The sequence below is a fragment of the Mirounga angustirostris genome, unplaced genomic scaffold (genome assembly GCF_029215605.1).
Source record: "Mirounga angustirostris isolate CCGP_5_RB_7025 unplaced genomic scaffold, mMirAng1.0.hap1 SCAF_2, whole genome shotgun sequence".
NCBI lineage: Eukaryota > Metazoa > Chordata > Mammalia > Carnivora > Phocidae > Mirounga > Mirounga angustirostris.
The window spans coordinates 158,303,667-158,325,644 of record NW_026991710.1 but is presented as its reverse complement, the minus strand read 5'-3'; the positions used below and the strand labels follow the sequence as shown (position 1 = coordinate 158,325,644).

Sequence of the window (21,978 nt, the reverse complement as noted above, 5' to 3'; positions counted from 1 at the left end):
TCTAGCAAAGCATTAACATTAAGACAGTTGTGAGTTCCTGGAGGAATGTCTCACTCTGCCTGTCTCAAGTATTTGTCAAAGGGCTGCAAGTTGTAAGGAAATTAATTCTATCCACATTTCTTTTGCCTTTTTTCTCCACATCATTACATCTACCCATTTATATTGTAAGTCTGAGATCCATTTCACTTTTTTGAAATTGGAACCACTACCTAATGTGTTAGGTTCTCCAATATGCCAAACTATGCAAACATTACAAGGACTTTTGATAACAGTCATAAACTGGATATTCTTAAACCTCACCTTAAACACAAAGAGAACACTATGGCAGCAGGGAACTCTAGGTCCATCCCTTCAGATGGGACTGTTTGGGACCCCGTGTCCCCTGCATTCAGTTCTTTCATAATCTTTCATTCGTACCTCCTGTTTTGGGTAAAATTCTATAGCACATACTAGCATGCCGCTCCAACGGATTGGATTCATCGAATTTGTTTCATTCCTGATTTCTGCATCTGGCTCCTGGCCACCAAGACAATTCGAATGACATTCCAAAGATGGAGAATCTTAATCCTGCGGTGTTTGGGAGCATGGGTGTGGCAGGCTAGAGCTAGATTTGAGTGAGTTCCAACTCTGCACTTAGTAGTTGGGTGTCCTTGGCTAAACCTGAGTTTCCTCTTGTACAATAGGCTAACAATCTCCATCTGAAAGGGCTGCTGTGAGGATTTAATGAGTGCAGTTTATATGGCAAGCTTTCTGTAAATAGTCATCTTCTTTTTCACCAGCATTTACTCAGCGACACTGCTTTGTTGCCTCTAGTTTTTGCTGCTTCTGTGATGAACATGATTGCCTCTTTTACATCTTTCCATGGCTCTGACAGTTCTCTTTCATCTCAATCTGTTGGTTTATCCGCTGTGACACGGAAATCAGGCTTTCTTTGATTTCCTTGGGAATGTGAAGCAGTTATTAACTGAAATTTTATTCTCTTTTCTCAAGAGAATCTTCCAATATCTTCTTACCATCTATGCTCTGCTCTGCTCTTTTTCCTGCTCTGTGCTTTTCCTTTTTTTTTTTCCTGTAGAAATTCTGTCTATCCGTTGTGCTGCTTTGTGTTCTGTTTACTCACCTCTGAGTAATAGGGCCCGATTTATCCTCACCTGATATTGTCCCAAAATAGTGTGGGTAGAAGCACTTTGACTCCCTTCCACATTTATGCAAGCGTCCCTTCATAAGGTCCACCCATGATGGAGTCCTGCATGCTGACGCCTTTTTTTTCTGTTTAGCCTCTGAGCCACCTAAAGAGGGTGTGGTAGAAGCGGTTCAGGGGCAGCCTTCCTCTAGGAGCTTTGTTTTTACCTTCTCTGAATGTGTTGAACATCTGTAACACGGATCAGCTCTAAAGAGGTGGGGGCATGTCTTGTTTCCTGGGTTTTTTTTAAAAAGATTTTTTATTTATTTATTTGAGACAGAGAGAATGAGAGACAGAGAGCACAAGAGGGAAGAGGGTCAGAGGGAGAAGCAGACTCCCCGCCGAGCAGGGGGAGCCCGATGCGGGACTCGATCCCGGGACTCCAGGATCATGACCTGAGCCGAAGGCAGTTGCTTAACCAACTGAGCCACCCAGGCGCCCCCTCCTGGGTTTTTGATCTGTCCTTCTGTTTTGGGGAGAGATAGCCACTTTGCTGAGAAAATTGGGCCTTTGTTTTCTGAGTCCCCAGGCATCTTCCTCCCAGGTCAGATCTGGTCCCTAGCTGTGGCCAAGTGGGCTTGCCTCCCAGCCTCACACCTCCCAGTCGAGGAAGCCTGGTCAGAGAAACAGTGCCATCGTGTGGCCACTCCGCATTCTCTCCAGGCAGGCTCCCACTTCAAGCCTGTGTGGAGTGTGGGTGGAGCTGGTGGGGTCAGAAACCAAAAGGGTGTCTCTCTTGTTCTTCCTGCCACCCTCCCATCCTCTGCCCCCCTCAGGGACTACAAGCCCCTCCAGGCTGGGGGCAGAGGACCTGTCAGGCCTTCAGAAGCTCCTCACAACCATGCCCAGAAAAGAGACTCATGACTTGGCTCCCTGGAGTTCTTCCTGCACCGGGTTTTGCCTTTATTCTAGGCCCTTTTTATTGTTGGAACTATCTGGAAAGATAGTTTTTGTAAATGTGATATAATGCCACATCTTCTTAAGAAATACTCTGGGAAAAACTGTGAGAAAGCAAAATGCATCTTAATTTCTCTCCATTTTTCTGTTCCCAGGCCTCTCCTCCCAGCCCACCTTTTGAGCTACACTGTCCCCATAACCTTGTCCGTATCCTACTGCAGGGCACATTCAGACTGTCCCATCTCTATATTAAAACCTGGGTCCTAAGTGTTCTTAGCTCAGGGCCTTGCTTTGCTCTGAGTTTCTGGACTCAGGATGATCAGGAGCTTACATTTCCGCCCCTTTCAGGACACAGGAGGATTTCAACTCTGGTCTTCTAGATTATAATAGCCAGGAGGAGCTGTCTGATGGCGAGAATTTCAAGCCCCAATTAAGGTGGGTGCTGGAGTTACTTGTGGATGTAGTAGGGTAGTATAATTTGATGGCCTGCAAGTCACCATGCTAGTGGCTACCTCGTCCAGTTACCCACAAGGCTAGTACACCTTGTCAGTGACCCCTTGGTGTCAAGCTGGACTTCTTTGAAGATTCCATCGATGAGGGCAAAAGAAGGGCAGTGATGGGCAAGAGGTGGTGAAATATTTGGTGCCCCCAAACTTCCTTCCTCCTTATTCCTCTGTTAGGTCCCTCGGGAGGGGAGCATTGAACCGGAAAATCTGGCACCCCACGACCTAGCACGTAGGAGCCACTCAAAAGTGTTTGCTGAACTTAATCCTAGGAGACAGCGTGCTCTCAGGAGCAAAAAACAAAACAAAACAAAACCCAGAAACGCCCCTGTGCCATTTCGGCGATGCCTCCCCCGGGCCGCGCGGCGGCGCTGTGGCTCCGCAGAGGCCGGGTGGTGCTGGGGCGCTCCGGGGCGCGCGGGCTTCCGGGGACCCTCAGAGCGGCGGCGGCGACGCGTGGGGCCGCGGCGGTGAGTGCGGCGTGCGGGCCTGGCGGCGGGTCGCCACCCCGGGCACGCCCCGCGCCCCCTGGGCCTCTCGCTCGGGGCCTGGGAAGGGCAGGCCGCGCCCGCCGAGCAGGCCCCCGAGGCGCCGCGCGGGTTCCCCGGGCGTGGGCGGCGGGCCCGCCCCGGGGAGGGCGAGGCAGCGTAGGGCTGGCCGTGCAGGGGTGCGCGCTCCCGCCGGGCCAGGAGGCGCCTCCCTGGCCCCGCTCCCGACTTGCCCGGGGACTCTGGGCACGTCCCTTCCCCTCCTCGGGGCCTGGCTCCTCATTTGTCAGAGGAGAGACCTTGGTCGCGATGCCTCTAAGACCTTTTCGGCACCGCCACTCGGGGTTGTGGGTGGGCCCGGGGTCTGTGCTCTGATCGCGCCGGGTCCGACTGCCCCGCAGGCTCTCTCACCTGTCACCCTGGCCCTTCTCTGCTTGGACGGCGTCTTCCTCTCCTCCGCCGAGAATGACTTTGTGCACCGCATCCAGGAGGAGCTGGACCGCTTTCTGCTGCAGAAACAGCTGTCAAAGTAAGCTGGAGTGCCGGGGGGTGGGGGCAGCTGCCTGTGCGGGAAGGGCGGGCTCACGCGGAGCCCCCTGTGCCCCCTTCCCAAGTAGCTGGTTCCTCCCTGCCTCTGATCTTGGCCTTTGGGTTTAATAACCTCCTAGCCACAGCCTCTCTCAGCCACATCTTCCCGGTGTAATTCTGAGCATCACCCAGAGATCGAAGGGTGTCAGCACAGGAGTGGAATGGTACCAGTAACTCCCTGTGATAACCTCTGTGCTCACGTCCTTTGCAGTCGGCGAGGGAGCCTAGTGTCAAGCCTCCTGTAAACTGGGCATGGACCTGGTGGGCGTCAGGCCCTAGGTCCCTGCTCAGCACTCATTCCCATCCCTTCCCAGGGTACTTCTTTTCCCCCCGCTCTCCAGTCGCCTCCGATACCTGATCCACAGGACAGCAGAGAATTTCGATCTTCTGAGCAGCTTCTCTGTTGGGGAGGGCTGGAAGAGAAGGACAGTTATCTGTCACTTGGATATCAGGTGTGTATCTTAGTGCCATGGGGGTCCTCAGTAGCTCCTTGTGGGTTGGTGGGTAAGCTGGTCAGGAACCAGGACAGGCTGCTTCCTCTGTCCCCACCTCAGCTGCTTAAAGTCAATGACGCCTTCTGTTTTAGCAGTGGAGTAGCTGTGCGTTGTTTGGGGGATTCATTCAGCAAATTTAACTATACACTTGGGCCGAAAGAGAGAAAAATAGAGCAGTTTAAGCAGTGAGAGTGCTTGCTCTGAGAGGCCATGGACTGTGAGAAGCACACTTGAGGCTCACGCATCTCTGTTACCATGTGCATCTCACAGGATCTTACCATAGCGGCTATGATCCTAGCGCTTCAAGTTATGTATTTTTCTTTTTTCTTTTTCTTTTTTTATTAGAGAGAGAGAGGGGGGCAGTGAGAGGGAGAGAGAGAATCCTAAGCAGGCTCTATGCTCAGCACAGAGCCCGATGTGGGGCTTGATCCCACAACCCTGAGATCGTGACCCCGAGTTCATGACCTGAGCAGAAATCGAGAGTTGGACGCTTAACCAACTGAGCCACCTAGACACCCCCAAAGTTGTATATTTTTCTAATAACCAGGTTCCTAAATGCAAGCACTTACTTTTATCTAGTGTGTACCCGAAGATTCAGCTATCTCTATGTAGTTGATAACACCAGAGGGAGAGCTGGTGTTTCTTCTTCAAAGTTGGCATTCAGCTTCCTCTGCAGTGCCTTCCTGTGGTCTTTCCACGGGTCATTTTGGCTTTGGTTTTGGCCTAATGCTGACTCGAGAGCCTCATGCCTGAATGGCAGGTAGCTCCAGTAAACCATTGTCCTTAACACTGCTCTGATCACACCTCCTGTTCCTGCTCCAGGTTACCCAGTTCAGATGGACTCTCTGGCCCCTGCCACCCTCCTGCCTCCCAGCTTAGCAAGTACCGAGGTCCCCGGCCCACCTCAAACCAAGGAGCACCTGCTGGTCCTCGAGGAGCATGGGCCGGCCGGTGGCATCGCGGACGCAAACCGGATCAGGCTTTGTATGTGCCCCGAGTACTGCGCAGGCAAGAAGAAGGGGTACCATCCTCTACCCCAGTGCCCCAGGGAGACCCTCCAGCTGGTGGGCTCCTGGAAGAGCCTGGAAATGTTGGTGCTGGGGACCTCAGCTCTGATCAGGACCTCCCTGTGTTGATGACTCAGGCACCTGAGGACCCAGAGGGCCCAGACCAACACTGTGACAATGAGCAGCTACTGGACCCACCTGGTGTTGAGTCCCCACAGCCTGAGAGCCACTCAGGGATGGGAGATGGGTTGGAGATGGCCACAAGGCTGGGGTGCAGCCTGCGGCTGGACTTGGAAGAGGGGAATGGGCATGAGGTGGAGAAGAGCCCGGAGGCAGAGGCGGAAGAGGCAGAGGTGGAAGAGGCAGAGGCGGAAGAGGAGGGGCCTGGCTCCGGCTCTGGGGACGATTACAGTGAGCTGCTTCAGGAGGTGATGAAGCTCTTAAGCCCAGAAAAGGGAGGGTGGAAGTGAGGTGGGTGTGGTCGCGGGCCGGTGGAGACCAAGGGTCCTGGCCAGGAAGGGCAGGGTGTGCACTGGCTGAGCAGGGCTGGGTGTTGGCTGATAGGGGTCCTTTAGGAGACGTAGGGGTGGAGCACTGGGACTTTCCTCAAGAAGTCGGGACTGACATAGTGGAGGGGACGAGGCTCTGGATATGGGGTCAGGGTGTGGATTTGGGTCCCTGTGCAATCATGTAGGAGCTTGTTGACAAGCTTCTCTATGGGCACGTCCTTTTGTTTTTCTAAATCTCCCATTTCCTCATCTGAGAAGCAGATAGTAATACTTTGCTTCACAAGGTAACAGGTAGGATATACGAGGAAATGCTTCGTAAGGGACTATAAGCCTGGGTCATGAGAATGGTTCTTCTGCCTGAGGCCTTGTGTTACAAATCTCCTTTCCTTGGAACGGTGTGTCTGTCCCCGAGACTGGCTGTGGTGTTCGGGTGGGAGGGTGGGCGTCTTTTATTACTATGTTATATGTGAAGGCTAAAGACCAGGTAGACTTGCTTAATGTCACATTGATGATAAGGGGAGGAAAGATCCTGGACTTGCCCAGTTCTGTCTCTTACTTGCTGACCATGTATCTTTGGGCAGAATTACTTAGCCCTTTGATATATAGTACTCCTATCTGCAAAGGGGGTGTATAGAGTATAGTTTTCAGGATTCTGTGGAACATAATGCATGTAAATGCCAGTTCCCCAATGGGGACTCCATAAAAGTAAGTTACCGTCCCTAAAAGTCCCACCTCTCCACCTTCTAGCCCATTCTGCCCTCCTCCTGCCATTCCCGGACTCCCGCCAGGTGTGGCTCCTGTGGGAAGCGGGAAGCCACTTGGGGTGCTCTGCTCCCTGCCGGGGAGTCCTGCTTCTCTCTTCAGGACTCTGTGTGTGGTTTTGAGAGCAGGTGTCCGAGCTCCCCTTGCTAAAGGGTGTGGTCTCTCCCAGATAACAGACAACCTGACTGAGAAGGAGATTCAGGTAGAGAAGATCCATGTGGACACGTCCTCCTTCGTGGAGGGGCTGCCTGGAGAGAAGGATTTCGCCCATGTGGTGGAGATCTATGACTTTGAGCCGACACTCAAGACTGAGGATCTGCTGGCCGCATTTTCCGAGTTCCAGTGAGTGCTCTCGAGGCTTCAGGGAGGCAGGGGAGGTGGGCGCTAGGACATCACTTTGTTGTTGGGCACACTTGCCTGCCGCTCCCCCAGTGTCTGCTGTCTGGAAGGAAGGGCAGAAAGTGGATGTGGTTGCCCTGCGCTCCATACTCCTGCTGGCCATGACTCCATGGTGGGCCCTAGATCTGGTCCTGCGGGCACGCGGCGGCAGACCTCCATCCTGCCCCCTGCACACCCACACGCCTGCCAGGAGCCGGGCCCCCGATCGGGATGCCTCCCCTTGCTCCACGTCCCGGTCACCCAGTCCGTCAGTCAGTCTACAGACTGAGGGCCATTCCCGTGCAAGAACTGTTTCTGGGGTGAGCTGGGCCTAAATGCCCTGGGGCAGAGTCAGGGTGGAGATGGGCACCAAGGGGGTATGTTGCAAGCAGAGAGTTCTGTTTCCCCAAATTTCTTGATCTAACTCCAATCTTTTCTCCTTTTTTTCCTTCCTCCCTCTCCCTTCCTTCCTTCTTCCCTCCCTCCCTTTCTTTTTTTAATGCTCATTTTCCTTTCTCCAGTCTCCTTTCTCTTTTCTGTGTAGTCTTTTATTTATTTATTTTTTAAAGATTCTGTTTTTAAGTAATCTCTACACCCAACATGGGGCTCGAACCCACAACCCTGAGATCCAGAGTCACATGCCTCACTGACAGCCAGCCAGGCGTTCCTCCAGCTTAGTTTTTTAAAAATCCCTTTCTTGGGGCGCCTGGGTGGTACAGTTGGTTAGATGTCCAACTCTTGGTTTCGGCTCAGGTCATGATCTCAGGGTGTTGAGATCGAGCCATGCGTCAGGCTCCACGCTTAGCATAGGGTCTGCTTGGGACTCTCTCTCCCTCTCCCTCTGCCCCTCCCCCTTGCTCTCTCAAATAAATAAAATGAAAATCTTTGAAAAAAATGAAAATAAAAAAATAAAGATCCCTTTCTTCATGGTCCCCTTTTCTGACTGCTTTCCAAACTGCCCTCCCGTGCCTCCCTGAGCCTGAGCCTGAGGAAGGCTGAAGGGGCAGCTTGGTGGGGCATGAGGGGCTCATCTGCTCTCGCTCCCTGAAGGTGCAGCCAAACTGGGGCCACCTGTGACTCGTTCAGCCAGCGCGGGCGATGCCCACAGAGAAACAGGGGCCTCAGACTGCTTTCGGCCTCTCATCAGCCCCAGACTCAGTGTGGCTTTCTTGAGCAGTAGGAAGAAAGCTGATCAGGAGCAGTAACACTGACAGGCTTATTTTAGGTTCTGCCCCCTGTCCCCAGCAGGTAAACCCTTTTGTCTTCACCTTTGGCACTGTGGTCTTTGAGCTCTTTGAGTCCGGTTTTCCTCAGTTCTAGGAATTTGGGACCCACCAGTCAACAGGGGTGACACTTGTCTTTCTGAAGCTAACCGTGTGGTCTTTGAGAAAGTTTGCTGCAAAGGGTTGTCTCCGCAGGGGAGATAGGAACTTGTTTTGGGCTCATAGTGTTGGAGGATTGGAGGTGGGAGGGGATTCCTTTTGCAGAAGGGGTTTTTGCCCCTTGCTTTTGTACTCACTCTGTCTCCTCTTCCTTGGCACAGAGAGAAGGGGCTCAGGATTCAGTGGGTAGATGATACGCACGCGCTCGGTGTCTTTCCCTGCCTGGCCTCAGGTAATGCAGCTTCACGGTGGGCTTGGCCCTTTCTCTGACTGCCGCTGACAAGGGAAGGTCACCCATGTGCGGGGTGCGGGCTCACCTGAGCAGGTGGACTGGCAGCCCGCGGCCCAGCCCGCCCGGTCCGGAAGTTCAGAGGCGGCAGAGTGGGGCGCTCGGGCCAGGCAGCTCACACCCTCTCCTGTTCATGGTAGTGCCTTCAGGTCAGAGTTTTCTGAGTCCGGTGATGTTTACTGAGCACATGTCATGGGCTGAGCTCTGGGTGCTTCTGCATGTGAAACAAAATCATATGAATGTGCTCTTTTTATGGGTAAAAAACCTTTAAAATACTGGCAATTTCATATGATTCAAACAGATGCATTTTATTCGGCTTTCACTGCAGCCTCAAGAAGTAGGTCAGACCTACTCTGAGACCGAGGTTTCCAGAATGTCAGCGGTCTGTCCCAGGTTACAGAGCGTCTTAGTGTCGAATCTGGGGATGTCGGCCAGCCCCCTGGCTGTGACCGCAGTGCTCCTTCCCCCTCTCGGCCACTCCCCAAGCCGCCCCTGCCCCACCGTGGCTCACTTTGGGTGTATTTATCAAGACCCCCGACCCCCTTGGCTGGACTTTCCATAACCACGAGCTTCTGAACACCAGAGCTGGAAGAGGCCATAGCTGGTGCGGGCCGAGTTCTCAGGGAGCCTGTGGCATTGAGGGAGCAGGAAGCTGGGGCGTGGGGGCTGCTGCAGGCCCCCTGAAGGAGCTGACTGAGGGCAGGCAAGGAGGATGACCACGGGGTGCCGTGGAGAGAATGAGCACTGGGTGTGGCATGGCCGTGGCTACCTCCTGAGCTCTGCCACGCTGTGTGTGAGGAGCAGGTCCTGTCGGGCCTTAGCATCCTCGTGGACGAAGGGGCGGCTTGCACCTGCAGCTCCAACCTGCTGTGTCCGGCAGTACGTACCTAGCCCAAGTACCCCATGGCCCCAGCACAGCTCCAGGCAGTGAGGGCATGGGCAGTGAGGGCATGCCCCGGGAGGGTCTTGAGTGGGGAAGGGGGAGAGTTTAGTCGAAGCTCCTGGGCTTTGGAAGGTGGGAGCCTGCCTTCCCTGATGTCCACGGTTGCAGCCTCGCTGGTGTGGCTCCTGACCGGCCCAGGGTAGAGCATGGAAGCTTCCCATCTGAGAGCACGGGTGCGGCGTGCAGGCCTGCGGGGCTCTGGGGGCATGAGGCGAACAGGTGGCGGTCGTCTCTTGCCCATTCGGAGTGGTGTCAGGGCAGCCATGTCCCCGAGCTTCAGATGGGTGCACAGAGCAGCTCCGTCAGTTTGGGGTGATACATGCGTTCCTTGGCCCTGACGGGGCCTCACCAGGAGGAACAGGGATGGCTCCAGGTCTGTTTTCTTTCCATAGCTGCTGAAGCCCTGACCAAGGATTTTTCTGTGCTCAAGATCCGGCCCCTCACGCAGGGAACCAAGCAGTCAAAGCTGAAAGCCTTGCAGAGGCCAAGTAAGGAGGCCGGCTATGTCCTGATGGGAAGGCTGTGTGAGCATATGAGTGGTTGGGTAGGGTGGGGCCTTCCCTCGAATTCATTGCTTGTTCTTCAGCTCTGCGCCTTAGGACCGCCGGGCTCCCGTGGCCAAAGGGGTGCTCCTCCCGCACCCCAGGGGCCCAGGGATGCCTAGGGAAGAAGGGCTCCATTAGGGAGAGCTGTTCGCCAGCCGCTGTGCTCTGGGCTTGCCCTCCTGTGCTTACCTCTTCTGGGTGTTGCTCAGGGAAAAGCTCAGTCTTTCCTGTAGGGCCATAGAAACCATATTTTACAGTGGGGTAAAAAGAGCTTGGATTTTGGGGTCAGCCCTGGGTGTGATCCCGCTTCTGGCACCTATTTAAGTTGACCTTGAGCAAGTCACCTAACGTCAGTGAGCTGGTTCTTCTCTCTGTAGAATAAGCAGATTGTACCAGGTAGACTGGAGGGGTGAATAAAACAGCCTGGCACACAGAAGGTGCCAAATAAATGATAGCTCCTTTTTCCTCTTGTTCTTCCCGAAAGCGTGGTTGGGGGTGTTAGAGGCCAGTTTTCCGTGGCTGCACAGTGGCTGGCGAGACTGGCTCAGAAGAGGCCTGCTGAGGCCATCCGATGTCCTTGTGGCCCTTGTGGCCCTTGTGGCCTTTGCCTCAGACTTGAGGACAGTAAATTTCCTGTCAGTCCAAGAGCTCTGGGTGTCCCATCTTGACTTGATTTCCCTCCCAGGTGGCCCAGACAGGGAAGAGGGAGAGGTGGCAGGATTAGGCGAGGACTCCACGGGCATCTGGCCATGCTGTGGGCACAGCTGGGTCTTAGAGGTTGGCTCTCCGCTGGGAAGAGTGGTGGCCATAGCTTTGAATTCAAGTCCTCATCCCATGGGGCTTTCCTTTTAGAGCTCCTGCGTCTGGCGAAGGCGAGACCACAGACAAATACAGCAGTGGCCAGGAGGCTGGTGGCCCGGGCCCTGGGGCTCCAACATAAGAAGAAAGAGCGGCCTGCAGTTGAGTGTCTACCTCCCTGAGGCCCTGAGAGGCCCAGCAAGCCTGGATTGGCGCCCGCAGGACTAGGCTGGTGCCTCAACACCACAAGCCTTTACGGACACCAGAATAGCCCTGTGCGGTTTGCTAGGGTGTCCCTATGGGGCGTGGTGGGCTTTCGTTTGGTTTAGTTGCAGGAGTTGAACTCGAAAAAATAAAAACTTGAAAGTTGCTTCAGAATGAAATGGTCTGCCAGGGAACACTAGGGGGTGCTGTTTGTCTCCCACTTTAGACCTGGGGCTGCTGAAGAAATGGGTCCTCCAGGTTGGCCTGGAGGATCCCAGCAGGGCCTCAAAGGCATTTTTGCCCAGGGTTTACCCAGTTTTGGGGTGGGGGGAGCAGGTTGCCCCTGTGGTGTGTGACACCTGCCTGGTCTCCTGACACGTCAGGCATCCTAACCTGCTGTCACGTGCTGCAGGGCACCAACCGTTGGACCTGGTCCCAGTGTTACCTGCTGCTGTGGGTCACAGAAGGCCTTTTGTGCACTTCGGTAACCATGAACAAAGCCAAGAGGCAACCCCTGAGACGGCCGCTGAATTTGACTCCCTCACAGGGACAAGGGCATCTTCGGGGACAAGGTCTCGGGTCACTCGTGTTTCTGGTTTGGGTGAAATCGGTGCCCAGGCGGCCCTCCTTGGTGCTCTGGGGTCATGGTGGACCCTTCCGGTTTGCTGGGCCGCAGCATGCTCTTGAGACAAGGGGAGCCCCCATGCCCGGGTGAGAGCGGCCCGCCCTGGCCGCCCACCCTGCCCGCGCTGGGAAGAGCTCGCCCTGCTGGTGCTGGTGTGCACGCCTCGCGTCACCGCCCCCCTCAGAGTCCGGCCGGCCGCCGGCCTTGTGGGCGCCTCCCAGGACGGTTTACATCTGGGTGTCCCATCTTGTCCTCATACCGCTGCCGTGCTCCACAGACTCACGAAGAACACGAGTTAAGGAAGGGTCAGGACTTGCGTTTTTGTGACCTCCTTAGACTGCTGCTGTCGGAAGGCAGGAGTCCAGTCCGTCTTTGTGGTGGCTACTGCAGGCGCCCCGGGAACCCGTCTCTGCAGCGCGAACCTGAGAGGGTGTGCAAGGCTCCCTCCCCGCCCACCATCCGCGGGAGCTCTGCTGCTCAGGGCTGGGTGCAGGGGCCCAAATGAAACACAGATGCGTATCATAAACCTTTTATTCCAAGTTTCAAGTATGTGTAAGTGTCTGTGATGACACATGGCGCTCGGTGGGTGTCCTCATCACCCAGGACCCTGGTTATAGCACCGTTAAATCAGTTACCCACAGAACTGGAACAACAGAAAGATGAGTCACTTACACGGCTGGGTTGGTTTTTCTTTTGAGCTATACTTTCAGAGGCCCAGAGGCCCAATATTAAATGCCACTAAATTACTTCGTGTTTCAAAGTCTGTGAAAATATAGTAATGGTATCTTGTAAGAGGATTTAGGAGGGGGGAGGGAAAGCACCAACTCTGAGCTCACCTAAGTAGAAAACACGTGGCAGCATTATTTGTGTATGTGAATATAACAGAGTAGAGGCAGTCTGTTTCATTGGAAGAGAGGTCTAGATATTCAGGTTGTCTGGAAATGACCTAGCGGGAGGAAAAATGGAATTCAGCCTGACCGCCTTGGGTGGATAGCTCCCACCACCAACATGGCATTTTATCTGTCGTGAGTTGAGTGGGGTGGTGTCCTACTCAGGGTGGCCCGTGGTTTCGGCAGGACAGACTGCTGCTCACTGTGCTCCTGGGGTCCCAGACAAGATGGCTCTTGGTGCCCAGGACCCTGTTGTCAGGCCCCACCCTGGAGGTCTTCCCAGGTCGTCCCAGGCTCCAGAGGTCAGGCAGCAGCCCCCAGCAGATGACGGGCATGCCGTGTCCCCCCGAGGCTTGGACATGGCCGCCGGGGGTCGGGACAGGGCAGGGGCTGGGCTGGACGAGGGGGGAGGGTGGCCATCCGTCAGACTGCAGTTGTCGGGGAAGATGCGCCGTGGCCTGAAGACAGGAGGTGACCTGGTGCTTTACCGTGCGGAGAGCTGGTTATTTATGAGTCCACTGAAGTGTTCAAACTTTTTTTCCGTCTCTTCACTGAAGGAACCACCTGAGGGGTGGGCATGGGGGAGACAGAGTTTGGCAAACCAGATGCTCAGCCTTCTCCCACACTGGAGCTGTCAGCCTCGGGGGCCCTGGAGCCACCGCCGTCCACCAGGCGGCCTGCTGGGGCCACCTCTGTGTGACGCCCCGAGGGCGGCCACTAGGTGCTGGCCACCCCGAGGGCCACGCATGGGTCAGGTGCTCTGTCGGAGCTGAGCGAAGGCATGGCTAACCCTGGCGAGTTTAGTTTTTGCCAGCAAGGGAGGGGGGCCATCGCTTTTCCTGCAGGAGAGGAAGCCCTACTTGCCCTTTTGTTCCCCAGTGTGCATGATGCAAGGAAAAGTTTCTTTATTGGCGACCAGGAGCCACAGTTGTTGACTAACTTCTAGTTCTCAACAGAGGGAAACGATACACAGAACCCACAAATTGCTGACGCCCACGTTTGAGGTCACAGGCGTAGCGAGGAGATGGCCTCAGCTCCAGCCCGGCAGGGTGCCGCCCTCCTCCTTGGCCAGAGCTGGCTGCGAAAACCCAGCCTCCATCCAGGCCTTATGTGTCTACAGCTTCCTTCCTGTGTGTGCAAACGGGCGGCTGGCTCCAGTCCCCGCGCTCTACCCAGATTAGGAGGCTGTTCGGATTTCTCGACAAAGCAGGGCAATTCTTGCCTGTCTCCCGGACGGGTGGGCTGCAGGGGGTACCTGGCAGGCCTGGGGGGCTCCCAGGGCCTTACCTATGTGGCAGTTGTACATCCAGATGCGGTGGCCGTCGTAGCGGGTCCTGCACTTCATGATGTTGTTGCTGTAGTCAGACTCCGCGACCTCGTAGTTGGGGTTAATGACGACCTGGGAGCGAGAAAGATCGGAGTGGGCTGCTGAGTCCTGCCGGGGCCCGGACCCCGCCGAGACCAGCCCTGCCTCCAGAGCGGGGGCGACCTCATGAGAGGGAGCATGGCTGGTGCTGGGGCAGGACTGGCCCGAGATGAAGGGGCGAGGCCCAGCGGCATGAGAGTGTGCGCCCCGGCCGTCGGCCTCTGTGTGGTTCACACACATACCCCTTCCCACAAGGAGGCCTTCGTAAAGGGGTTACCCTCTCCTGGGGGCCCTCGGAGGCTTGAGGTTAGTAGAGGCAGGAGTTGGGGCCCAGGGAGGCCACAAAAAAGGCTGTTGATAGGAACTAGAAGGGAGCTGGGGAGCAGGACGTGCTGAGATGAGGTGGGGACAAGGACCAGGCTCTCTGCTCCTGGAGGTGTGACGTCACACATGCCCTGCCTCTGAGCCTTTGCCCGCAGGCCCCTCTGCCTGGAAGGCCACTTCTTCCTCACCCGGCTCTCTCCCGCCCCTGGCAGCGTTACTGATGTCTGCACACGGAGCCACGTGGGAACGGAGAGGCTCAGTGAATCCCAGGCCAGGGCTCTCAAACAGCTAAAGCTCCGAGTCTGGCCCAAGGGAAATACTCTTTTCCTTAATCTGAGGCACTGACACACTCCTATTGAGTTAATTAGTGAATTGTATAGTTCAGGCGTCAGGGACACAAATGTGATCAGGGTTTGCCCGGCTGTGAAATGGGAGTACTGGTAGAGCCCATCCCTGGGGGGCTACCTGCGTTCACAGGGTTTAGGCACGGCCAGGCCTGGCATCAAGCTTTCAATGAGCCACCGTTAAATAGATGGCATTTGTCAGGACCCAAGATGATACCCATTCACCCGGCAGAGTGATAGCAGACCTCACACACAAACCCCCATGCACCGTGTACGTGCACAGAGACATGGATATTCAGGTTTTAAAATAAAGAGCACTTTGGTTGGGCCTCTCCAAGTCTGCGGTTTGGGGTTTGTGGGTGGAAAAGTGCTTGGCTGTCTGATTTCCAGCCTAGGAAGACTTTCAAAGCCTCTCTGTGGTCACTTCTCTGCAGGTGTTGGTTCTTCCCAGGGCCGTCTGCAGGGTGGCAACCATGGGCCAGGCTCTGGGCTGGCTGAATGCCCCCTTGGGCAAGTTTTCAAGGCAGAATGACACATTTCTGGTCACCTACTTTGCCACCCAGCGGGGCCAGCTCGAAAGCAAGCCGGGTGGCTGTGTAGGAACGTGACAGGGCGCCAGGGAGCCTCCGCAGGCCCGAGTGCACCTGTGGTCCCGACGGGGAGGCTGGGGATGCGGCGGCCCTGCTCCCATGGCTGGAACGGGCCACTGTGTCTGCAGGGAGGCAGGAGAACTGTCCCCTCTGCAGACCCTTGCACGAGGCCAACTCTTCTGGGAGACCCAAGTCACAAACACTTGCGAGTGAATGGCTCTTCATGAGATTGCTTTCAGCCTTGACAGCACAGACGGGAGAGGGCACCGGGAGAGGTGTGGGGGAGGGCAGAGCCTGTGTCAAAGGACACGCAGGCGTGGGGTGCCCTAGGGTCTGAGGACCAGATCTGGCTGCACATGTATTTTGATTTGCAAGTGCCAGGTGTTAACTGAGTGCGGATGTCTCGGGAGGTTGGCAGTGCTCCGCATGCGTGCATGCCTCCCACACCTAGGTCACCTGGTTGACCCTGATGTGCCGGCCCCTGGGTGCAGGACTCCTGCACTTCAGACAGCCTGGCCTCCCTGCACGCGTTTTGTGTTTGGACACCAGCAGGAAGGGGGCTGCCTCCCACATCACCAGGGAATAGGGCCCTCCTGCCATCAGCCGGGGCTGGAACCCCCTCCTACCTGGAACAGGTAGTCTCCAGGGGGTACATCGGTGATGTCGACCCACTGGCAGTCGATGTCGTGGCGATACATGTCCCAGCAGCCCATGGTGATGCCCTGCTCACCAAAGTTGGCACACTCGTAACTCTTCTGGATGTCTGCAGGCAGGGGCACAGAGAAGACCGGTCACCTTGCACCCTGGCCCCACTGCCTCAAGTGCCTGCCCTCTGCGCTCCCCTTCTGCCACCGCACCCCGAGAAGCCCCACCGGGGGGTGCTGTCCCTAGAACCCACGCTCAGCAAATCTCTTCCTTCCCCCAAGCCCTCAACTCTCTGCTTCATCTGGGCTTGGCGTCCCATCCCCACCGCATGGGTTTCCGATCCGTTCTCATGTCCCCGGAACCCCTTGCCGGATTCTCTACCCACATCCCACCCGTCCTTTTAGGGCCAGCCGAGTGCCCCTCTTCCACAAAGCCCTCCTGGCCACTCTGGCATTCCCGCTAGCTTGGGAATGAAGGGAGTGTGATTTGGGAAAGCTCTGGTGGTTAATACTTAGCTTACTGTGGGGGGTCATCTTGCCACCCTCTGGCGAGTCAGCACTTGGATGTGGGCTCAGATCTGGTTTGTGTATCTGACCCTTACTGGGTCAGCTGGTCGTCTGGCACAGAGTAGGTGCTCAAAACCCATGGGTCTGTGTGATCTCATGGCGTGGCATGTCCACGACTGACTAGTGAACACACATTTACTGAGGCTGCCACGTGTGGGCACTGCTCGAAGCACGGGGCATATGGGGAAGCAGCACTGTGTCGCCCTGAGCCCCAGGCAGGTCGGGCGGCAGGCGGGCCCACTGGTGATCACCGTGCAGCTGTGGCGGCCTCCGAGACGTGTGAGCAGAGTGCTGCCTCTGTCTGGGGGCGTCGAGAGACCCGGGAACCTCAGAGCGGGTCTTTTGGGCTTGACTCGGGGGGCATGAGCCTGTGGGGCGGGGGCTTGATGCTGGGACACAGGGAGAGAGGCGGAGGGGACGGCGGGCCAGGTTTGGCCCCACCTGGGGGCCATGTGGACCCGCCAGTGCCCCCCGGCATGACTCGGGGGGATCCAGCACCTCCACAGCAGGCCCCGCCCGCAAGCCCAGCCCCGAGTATAGCCACGGAGGGCCCTGAGGAGAGTCAGCCGTGGCCAGCGTGAGAGTCCGGCATCAGGCCTGGGCTCCAGGACAGGTGGGAGCATGGGAGTCCCTCTGAAGCCACCCACCCAAAGATACCTCCTTCACATTCTGTGTCCTCCAAGCAGAAGCTGGCTTTGTGGCCCTCGGCCACCTTGGTACCATTGAGGTTCAAGAGGTCATAGTGGGTGAACACTTCCATGCTGTGGTAGTGCCTGGAGCGAGCGAGAGAGACAGAGACAGAGGGCCCAGAGGTCAGCGACCGGAGCCGTGCCGCCGACCAGCAGCTGCCTCGAGCGGGGCGTCCAAAGGGGTGGCCCGTTCAAGACGAGTGGGTGACGGCCTGAGGAACGGGAGGGCAGAAGCAGAAGCCGTAACCGTGCTGCCCCCCGCCAGAGGCCCTCGCCCGCGCAGGCCTCGGCCCTCCCAGCGGCTGAGCGGAAACGAGCCTGCACGGAGCGCCCTGGGCCTTGTGGGGGTTAGCGAGGCGCGCTGGGGGGCAGAGGGCCCGCCAGGCCGTGCACGCCATCCATGAAGAGCTCCTTAGTGCTTTTTCTAACCCCCTGGGCGCTGGGGTGGTCCTCCCAGCCCATCCCTATTTGGTACACTTCCTGCAGACTGATGAAAGTGACTTTCTGAGATCTCCGGAAACTTTCTGAAGTGGGGATGTGGTGGGGACGGCACGTCGAGGAGGGGGAAGGCGGGAAGAGCGGGCACGGGAGAGGCAGGGGGTATCCGGGCAAGACCCTCCCACAGCCCGGACTCGAGGCAGGGAGGCCCCGGGCCACGGCACCAGCTGGGAAGCGGGCGGCAGGAGTCTGTGCCCCTCGCCTGGGATGCGACAGAAGGGGCAAAGGGGGCTCTCAGTCCCTTGGGAAGGAGCAGAGCGTGGCAGGCGCATCCCTGTGGGCTCGGGGTGACAGCAGAGGAGGGTGCGCTCTTGTGTAACAGTGTTCCATCTCTTGCTCCCGAGGAATTGAGAACAGATGCAGGTTCTTGGAAAGCGGTGCTGTGTTTGGTTCAGAATAAACCAGGGGAAGATGGCTGCCATGTGGGCCGGGGCCTCCCTGAGGCACCGGGCGGGCCAGGCCCAGCCAGAGCTGCAACGTGGGTATCACCTGCGCGTGCGACTGCTTGAACACGCTTGTCTCCGGCATCACAGGGACATGCGGCAAGTGGAGAATAGAAATACAGGGCACCCAAGGCTCGGGGAGCAAAACTAGCGGAGCTTCTTCCTCAGGAAAGAGGGGATGATCACAGGACCCACTCTTAGGGGTCCCAGAAGGATGGAATCAGAGAAACCACAGAAAGAGCTCCCAGGGGGCTTGGAACAGAGGGGTACTCAGCACCTGCCAACTCTCTCGTTGGTACTCCTGCTAACGGTAGTACCACGGGTAGTATTTTCATAAGCACCGCCATCGCTACTCTGCTGCTACCATTCCCAGCCTTCCTCCATCCCCAGGCCTCCCGGGGCCGGCCTCAGGCTCCCTCCAACGGAGTAGGGGCAGTCAGGACAGCGGCAAGGGGGGGGATTAAAACGATAGGTTCTCGGAGAGGAAATCAGAGGCTCTTTCCCCCTTCCTCCTATGTTGGCTTGTGCTAAAAATAATGTCAGGAGTTCCTAACGGGCTTTTCCCAGGTTGCTCATGTCTCTGGGTAAAGCGATGCTGAGCCAGGGGCCCCCTGAGAACACTCACAAGGATACATTTTGTGGCAAGTCAAAGTGATGACTTTGAATGCGTCTATTTTGGCTTCTCGAAGGAGCAGGATGAGACATGAGGTCTGACTCACTGCGTAAAACATGTCTGCATCTTTCAGAGAGGGGTTTATGTTACCATGTTTACTGGCTGGAAAGACTGAAGAGAAATGGGTTTATACTTCGTTGTCTAAACAAAATTCAGACAGAGTCCACAGAGGGACTGTTGTAAGGCTGACCTTCTCCTGCTCCTCCTGCTTCCTGCAGACTTGATTTAAGAGTCTTCCCTAGCTCTTCAGTTTTTCCCCTGTGAACACGAGGAGGGAAAGAGCTGGTTTGGAGCCTCTTGATTCCAGCTGGCTGCAGTCCTGGAGCTCCCGTGTTTTACCTCTGGGACAGGTGTGGACATCACCCCCGGGGCCACGTCCCCCTCCCCGCTGGCTGGCTGTAGAGGCGAGGCACCCCTGCCCCCCATGCCCCCAGGAAATACAGATGGGGCCCCCAGGAATGCAGGAAGGCACATATTGGTGATGAGGGTATACTTCCTCTTTCCACACTGAGGTGTCCCGACCTTTGGAAGTCTAAGAGGGGGCTGGGTCCATGGGCTAGGACCTAGGGAGATTACAACTTGGAAAGAAATGCCAGAACCTAAGGAGAGAGAGAGTAACCTGACACTTGGTGTAAGTCATTGTAATCTGGAGAAAAGGAAGGACGGCCTTCTACCACAAGACTCTGGAGCTCAGTATTCTAAGACATGGTGTCAGTGGAAGGAGGAGATGAGGAATACGTGGAAAACAGACCAAGTGAGTCCAGAGGAGGACGGCAGGGTTGGGTATACCCTTTGTTATCCCAGGTCACTTGGGGCCCACATAAAACTGAATCAGAGAGTCAGTGTGCACTGTAGATGCTGTCACCTTTCATCCTCTGGTGCCTCCAGAATGGACGTCCTGGCTGATGCTCAGCTGCACTGGGGACAATGCTCCTGTTCCCATTGCCGAGAATACGGGGGCTGTGTTCCAGGCTCAGGAGGTGCTGTCATGAAGGGCGAGGGTCTTCTGCTTGCTCCATCCCACCTTCCCCACGTGCTGGGAGCCCTCCGGCCAGAACAAAGCCCTACGGATGTGACGAGGGCCTAAAATTGGCTCCCAGAGGCCACATCGCATCTGTGGCGCTTTGATCCAACATGGAGCCTGCTCTGCACGTGGTGGAAGCCGGGCAGAGTAAACGGAAGTCTCCCCTTTGTAGCAGGGCTGTCCCCAGCTCGCTAGGGGGGCACCTGTGCCGGGCACCTGCTTGCCAGCTCCCAGCGCCTCTTGTGGGGCTGCCTGTGCTGCGAGGGCTCGTCTCCAGACCACAGCAGGGACAGAGCTGCTCTGTGCCCCGCTCCGTCTGGACCCTGTCGGACCTGTGACATGACATGCCAGTTAAACAGGTGTGGCCCCGCTCCCTGGGCCACAGGTAGGGTCATCGACCAAGGGCATGATGCATATGGGAGAGGACAACTCGGCATTTTCCTCTATGTCTGGTTGGCAAGGAAGGTGCTAAGGGGTTCAGTCTTTAGGTTTCATGTGAAGGCTTTCAAAGAACACAGTTCTGTTCCTCATCTTGGCATTAATTGCTTTGGGAATGATAATTATCCCCATGCACACTCATTTGAGCCAGGGTTCTCAACTTTGGCTCCACAGTCAGTAAATCTGCTGAAAGAGGATGGTTAATCTTCTAGAAAGAATTTTTTTTTTTTTGGAGTGGGAGAAGGGCTTGCTTTCATCAGACTCCCAAAGGGGCCCAACCGAGGTTTGGGGCCAGAAGTCTGATTGAAAGGTCCTCCTACAGAGCTTGGAGATGTCCCCTGGAGCTCTGGAGGCTCCGGGCAGGGGGTAGGGGGACCCTCTTATGCTCCCTGAGATCTCATGGTCATAGGTTCTCAGTTATGGACAAGGAAGAGGTGGCTTGAAGGAACATATGCTTGGCCAGCATGTTTTTTCCATCCATTCCTCCCAAACCACCGACTAGAACATCTGTAAGCAAAGAAATGAAACAGGACGACAGGAAAAGCAGGGGGTGGGGTGGGGAAGAGATCAGAATGCCCAGGGCTCCAGATCAGAAGAAACACTTCCATGGTGTTGCCATGTGTACTCTTAGAGGACAGACCACTGCTTGGAGAGCTAGCAGATGTCCCACAGAGACTCCCACCATGTAATGTCTGGGTGGACAGCCACGTGTGGGACAGAGATGCAATTATGTCCAACTTACAGTGGGCAGCACCAGCCCCCACAGCCCCAGGGCTCCCACCCATCTGTTCTCTAAGGAAATCTGGCACCAGTCTGGTCATAACTTTAATTTTACTCTCCGACATCCACCCTGCAGAAGGCTGACATGCTTCTATATAGAGACCAAAAATTCTTTGGCTAATTAGGACATTCAAAACATATGGATAATAATTATGAAGGAAAATCAACACCGTAAGTTCTATCCTAGTCTTTTCTTTTGAAACAGATTTAACAGTTCTATCACTACACCGATTTGAATGTGACTGGACCATCCATTGTGACACGCAGAAGCAGGCAAGGACAGATTTCTGATGAAGATTCAGCAGAGGTAACAGAAAGAGCACTCGCTTTGGAGTCAGACACGAGCTGGGGATCCCTGCCTGGCAACTTCCTGTTGGACTTTCTGGAAAAGTCATATAAACACCGAGTCTCCCATTCCCTTACCCTTGAAAATGTACCTGACACTTAGAAGGGGGTCAATAAATGTCAGTTCTTGTGCCTCTCACAGTGGTCACTAGGTTTTCCAGCTGGAAGGATGCCTAGTCCTAGCTGGGCCGGGGCTTCTCCGACTTGAATGTCACACGCACACAATCACCTGGTGATCCTGTCAAAATGCAGATTCTGATGCAAAGGTCTGCAACAGGCTGACTCTGCCAGCCCACGGGCCTCCCTGTGAGAAGCAGGGAGCTCTGTTGCAGAGATGGAGGGCTTCCAGGGGGAGCGCTCACTGTGGACCCCTTGGGGGCTTGCTGCCCTGTTGCATGGCAGGGCCTCCCCCCTTCATTTTCAAAAGTGTGCTCTCTTCTGCTGTTCTCTCTACCTGCCCAAGTCAGGTCCCAGCAGGAAAATGTGAACAAGCTAGGGCAGTGGGCTCTGCACTAGAGTAAGAATCAAGGCAAAGAAAAAGAAAAGACAAGGCAAGGAGATGAATGGGGTGGCTTCTGTTGAGCTAGGGCTGGCTCTAGGATTTCTGTTCTTGTGTAGAATTTATAGCACTGGGGCCAAGTCCACAGGCTGAGGGCTGGCAGGGACTCTGGAGGTTCCAGGTGATGTGGCCCAGATGGCCTGACATCACGCAGCTGGTTAGAGGCACAGCTGGGTTGAGAGACCAGGTCTCATGACTACTGGGCCTAG

General features: G+C 55.8%; 2 protein-coding genes across 12 annotated transcripts in view; one reads left to right on the top strand and one right to left on the bottom strand.

Moving 5' to 3' along the window:
- LOXL2 (lysyl oxidase like 2) overlaps positions 1–21,978 on the bottom strand; it is a 121,735-nt gene that overhangs the window by 20,709 nt on the left and 79,048 nt on the right. For 7 of the 8 annotated variants that reach the window (XM_045880025.3, XM_045880031.3, XM_045880032.3 and 4 more), the window contains 4 exons: positions 16,978–17,093; positions 15,736–15,872; positions 13,773–13,884; positions 12,113–13,049 (listed from right to left, as the gene is read on the bottom strand). In XM_045880025.3, the coding sequence (XP_045735981.1) occupies positions 12,970–13,049; positions 13,773–13,884; positions 15,736–15,872; positions 16,978–17,093 (445 nt within the window). In that variant the 3' untranslated portion in view covers positions 12,113–12,969. Of the gene's footprint in view, positions 1–3,482; positions 4,073–8,508; positions 8,695–12,112; positions 13,050–13,772; positions 13,885–15,735; positions 15,873–16,977; positions 17,094–21,978 lie in introns of those variants that run through there. The other variant, XR_010409661.1, reaches the window with a different exon arrangement.
- On the top strand, positions 2,900–21,422 carry R3HCC1 (R3H domain and coiled-coil containing 1). Of its 4 annotated transcripts, none has more exons than XM_045879541.3 (8): positions 2,900–3,053; positions 3,473–3,600; positions 3,974–4,111; positions 4,976–5,588; positions 6,601–6,773; positions 8,353–8,423; positions 9,816–9,911; positions 10,821–11,136. In XM_045879541.3, the coding sequence occupies exons 1-8, from the start codon at positions 2,928–2,930 to the stop codon at positions 10,946–10,948; spliced, it is 1,473 nt and encodes a 490-aa protein (XP_045735497.1). In that variant the 5' UTR covers positions 2,900–2,927; the 3' UTR covers positions 10,949–11,136. The 4 variants fall into 4 exon arrangements, with proteins under 4 accessions (XP_045735497.1, XP_064441457.1, XP_064441459.1 ...); XM_064585387.1 differs by having other exon boundaries at positions 9,816–9,947; XM_064585389.1 differs by lacking the exons at positions 8,353–8,423; positions 9,816–9,911; positions 10,821–11,136 and adding an exon at positions 21,071–21,422.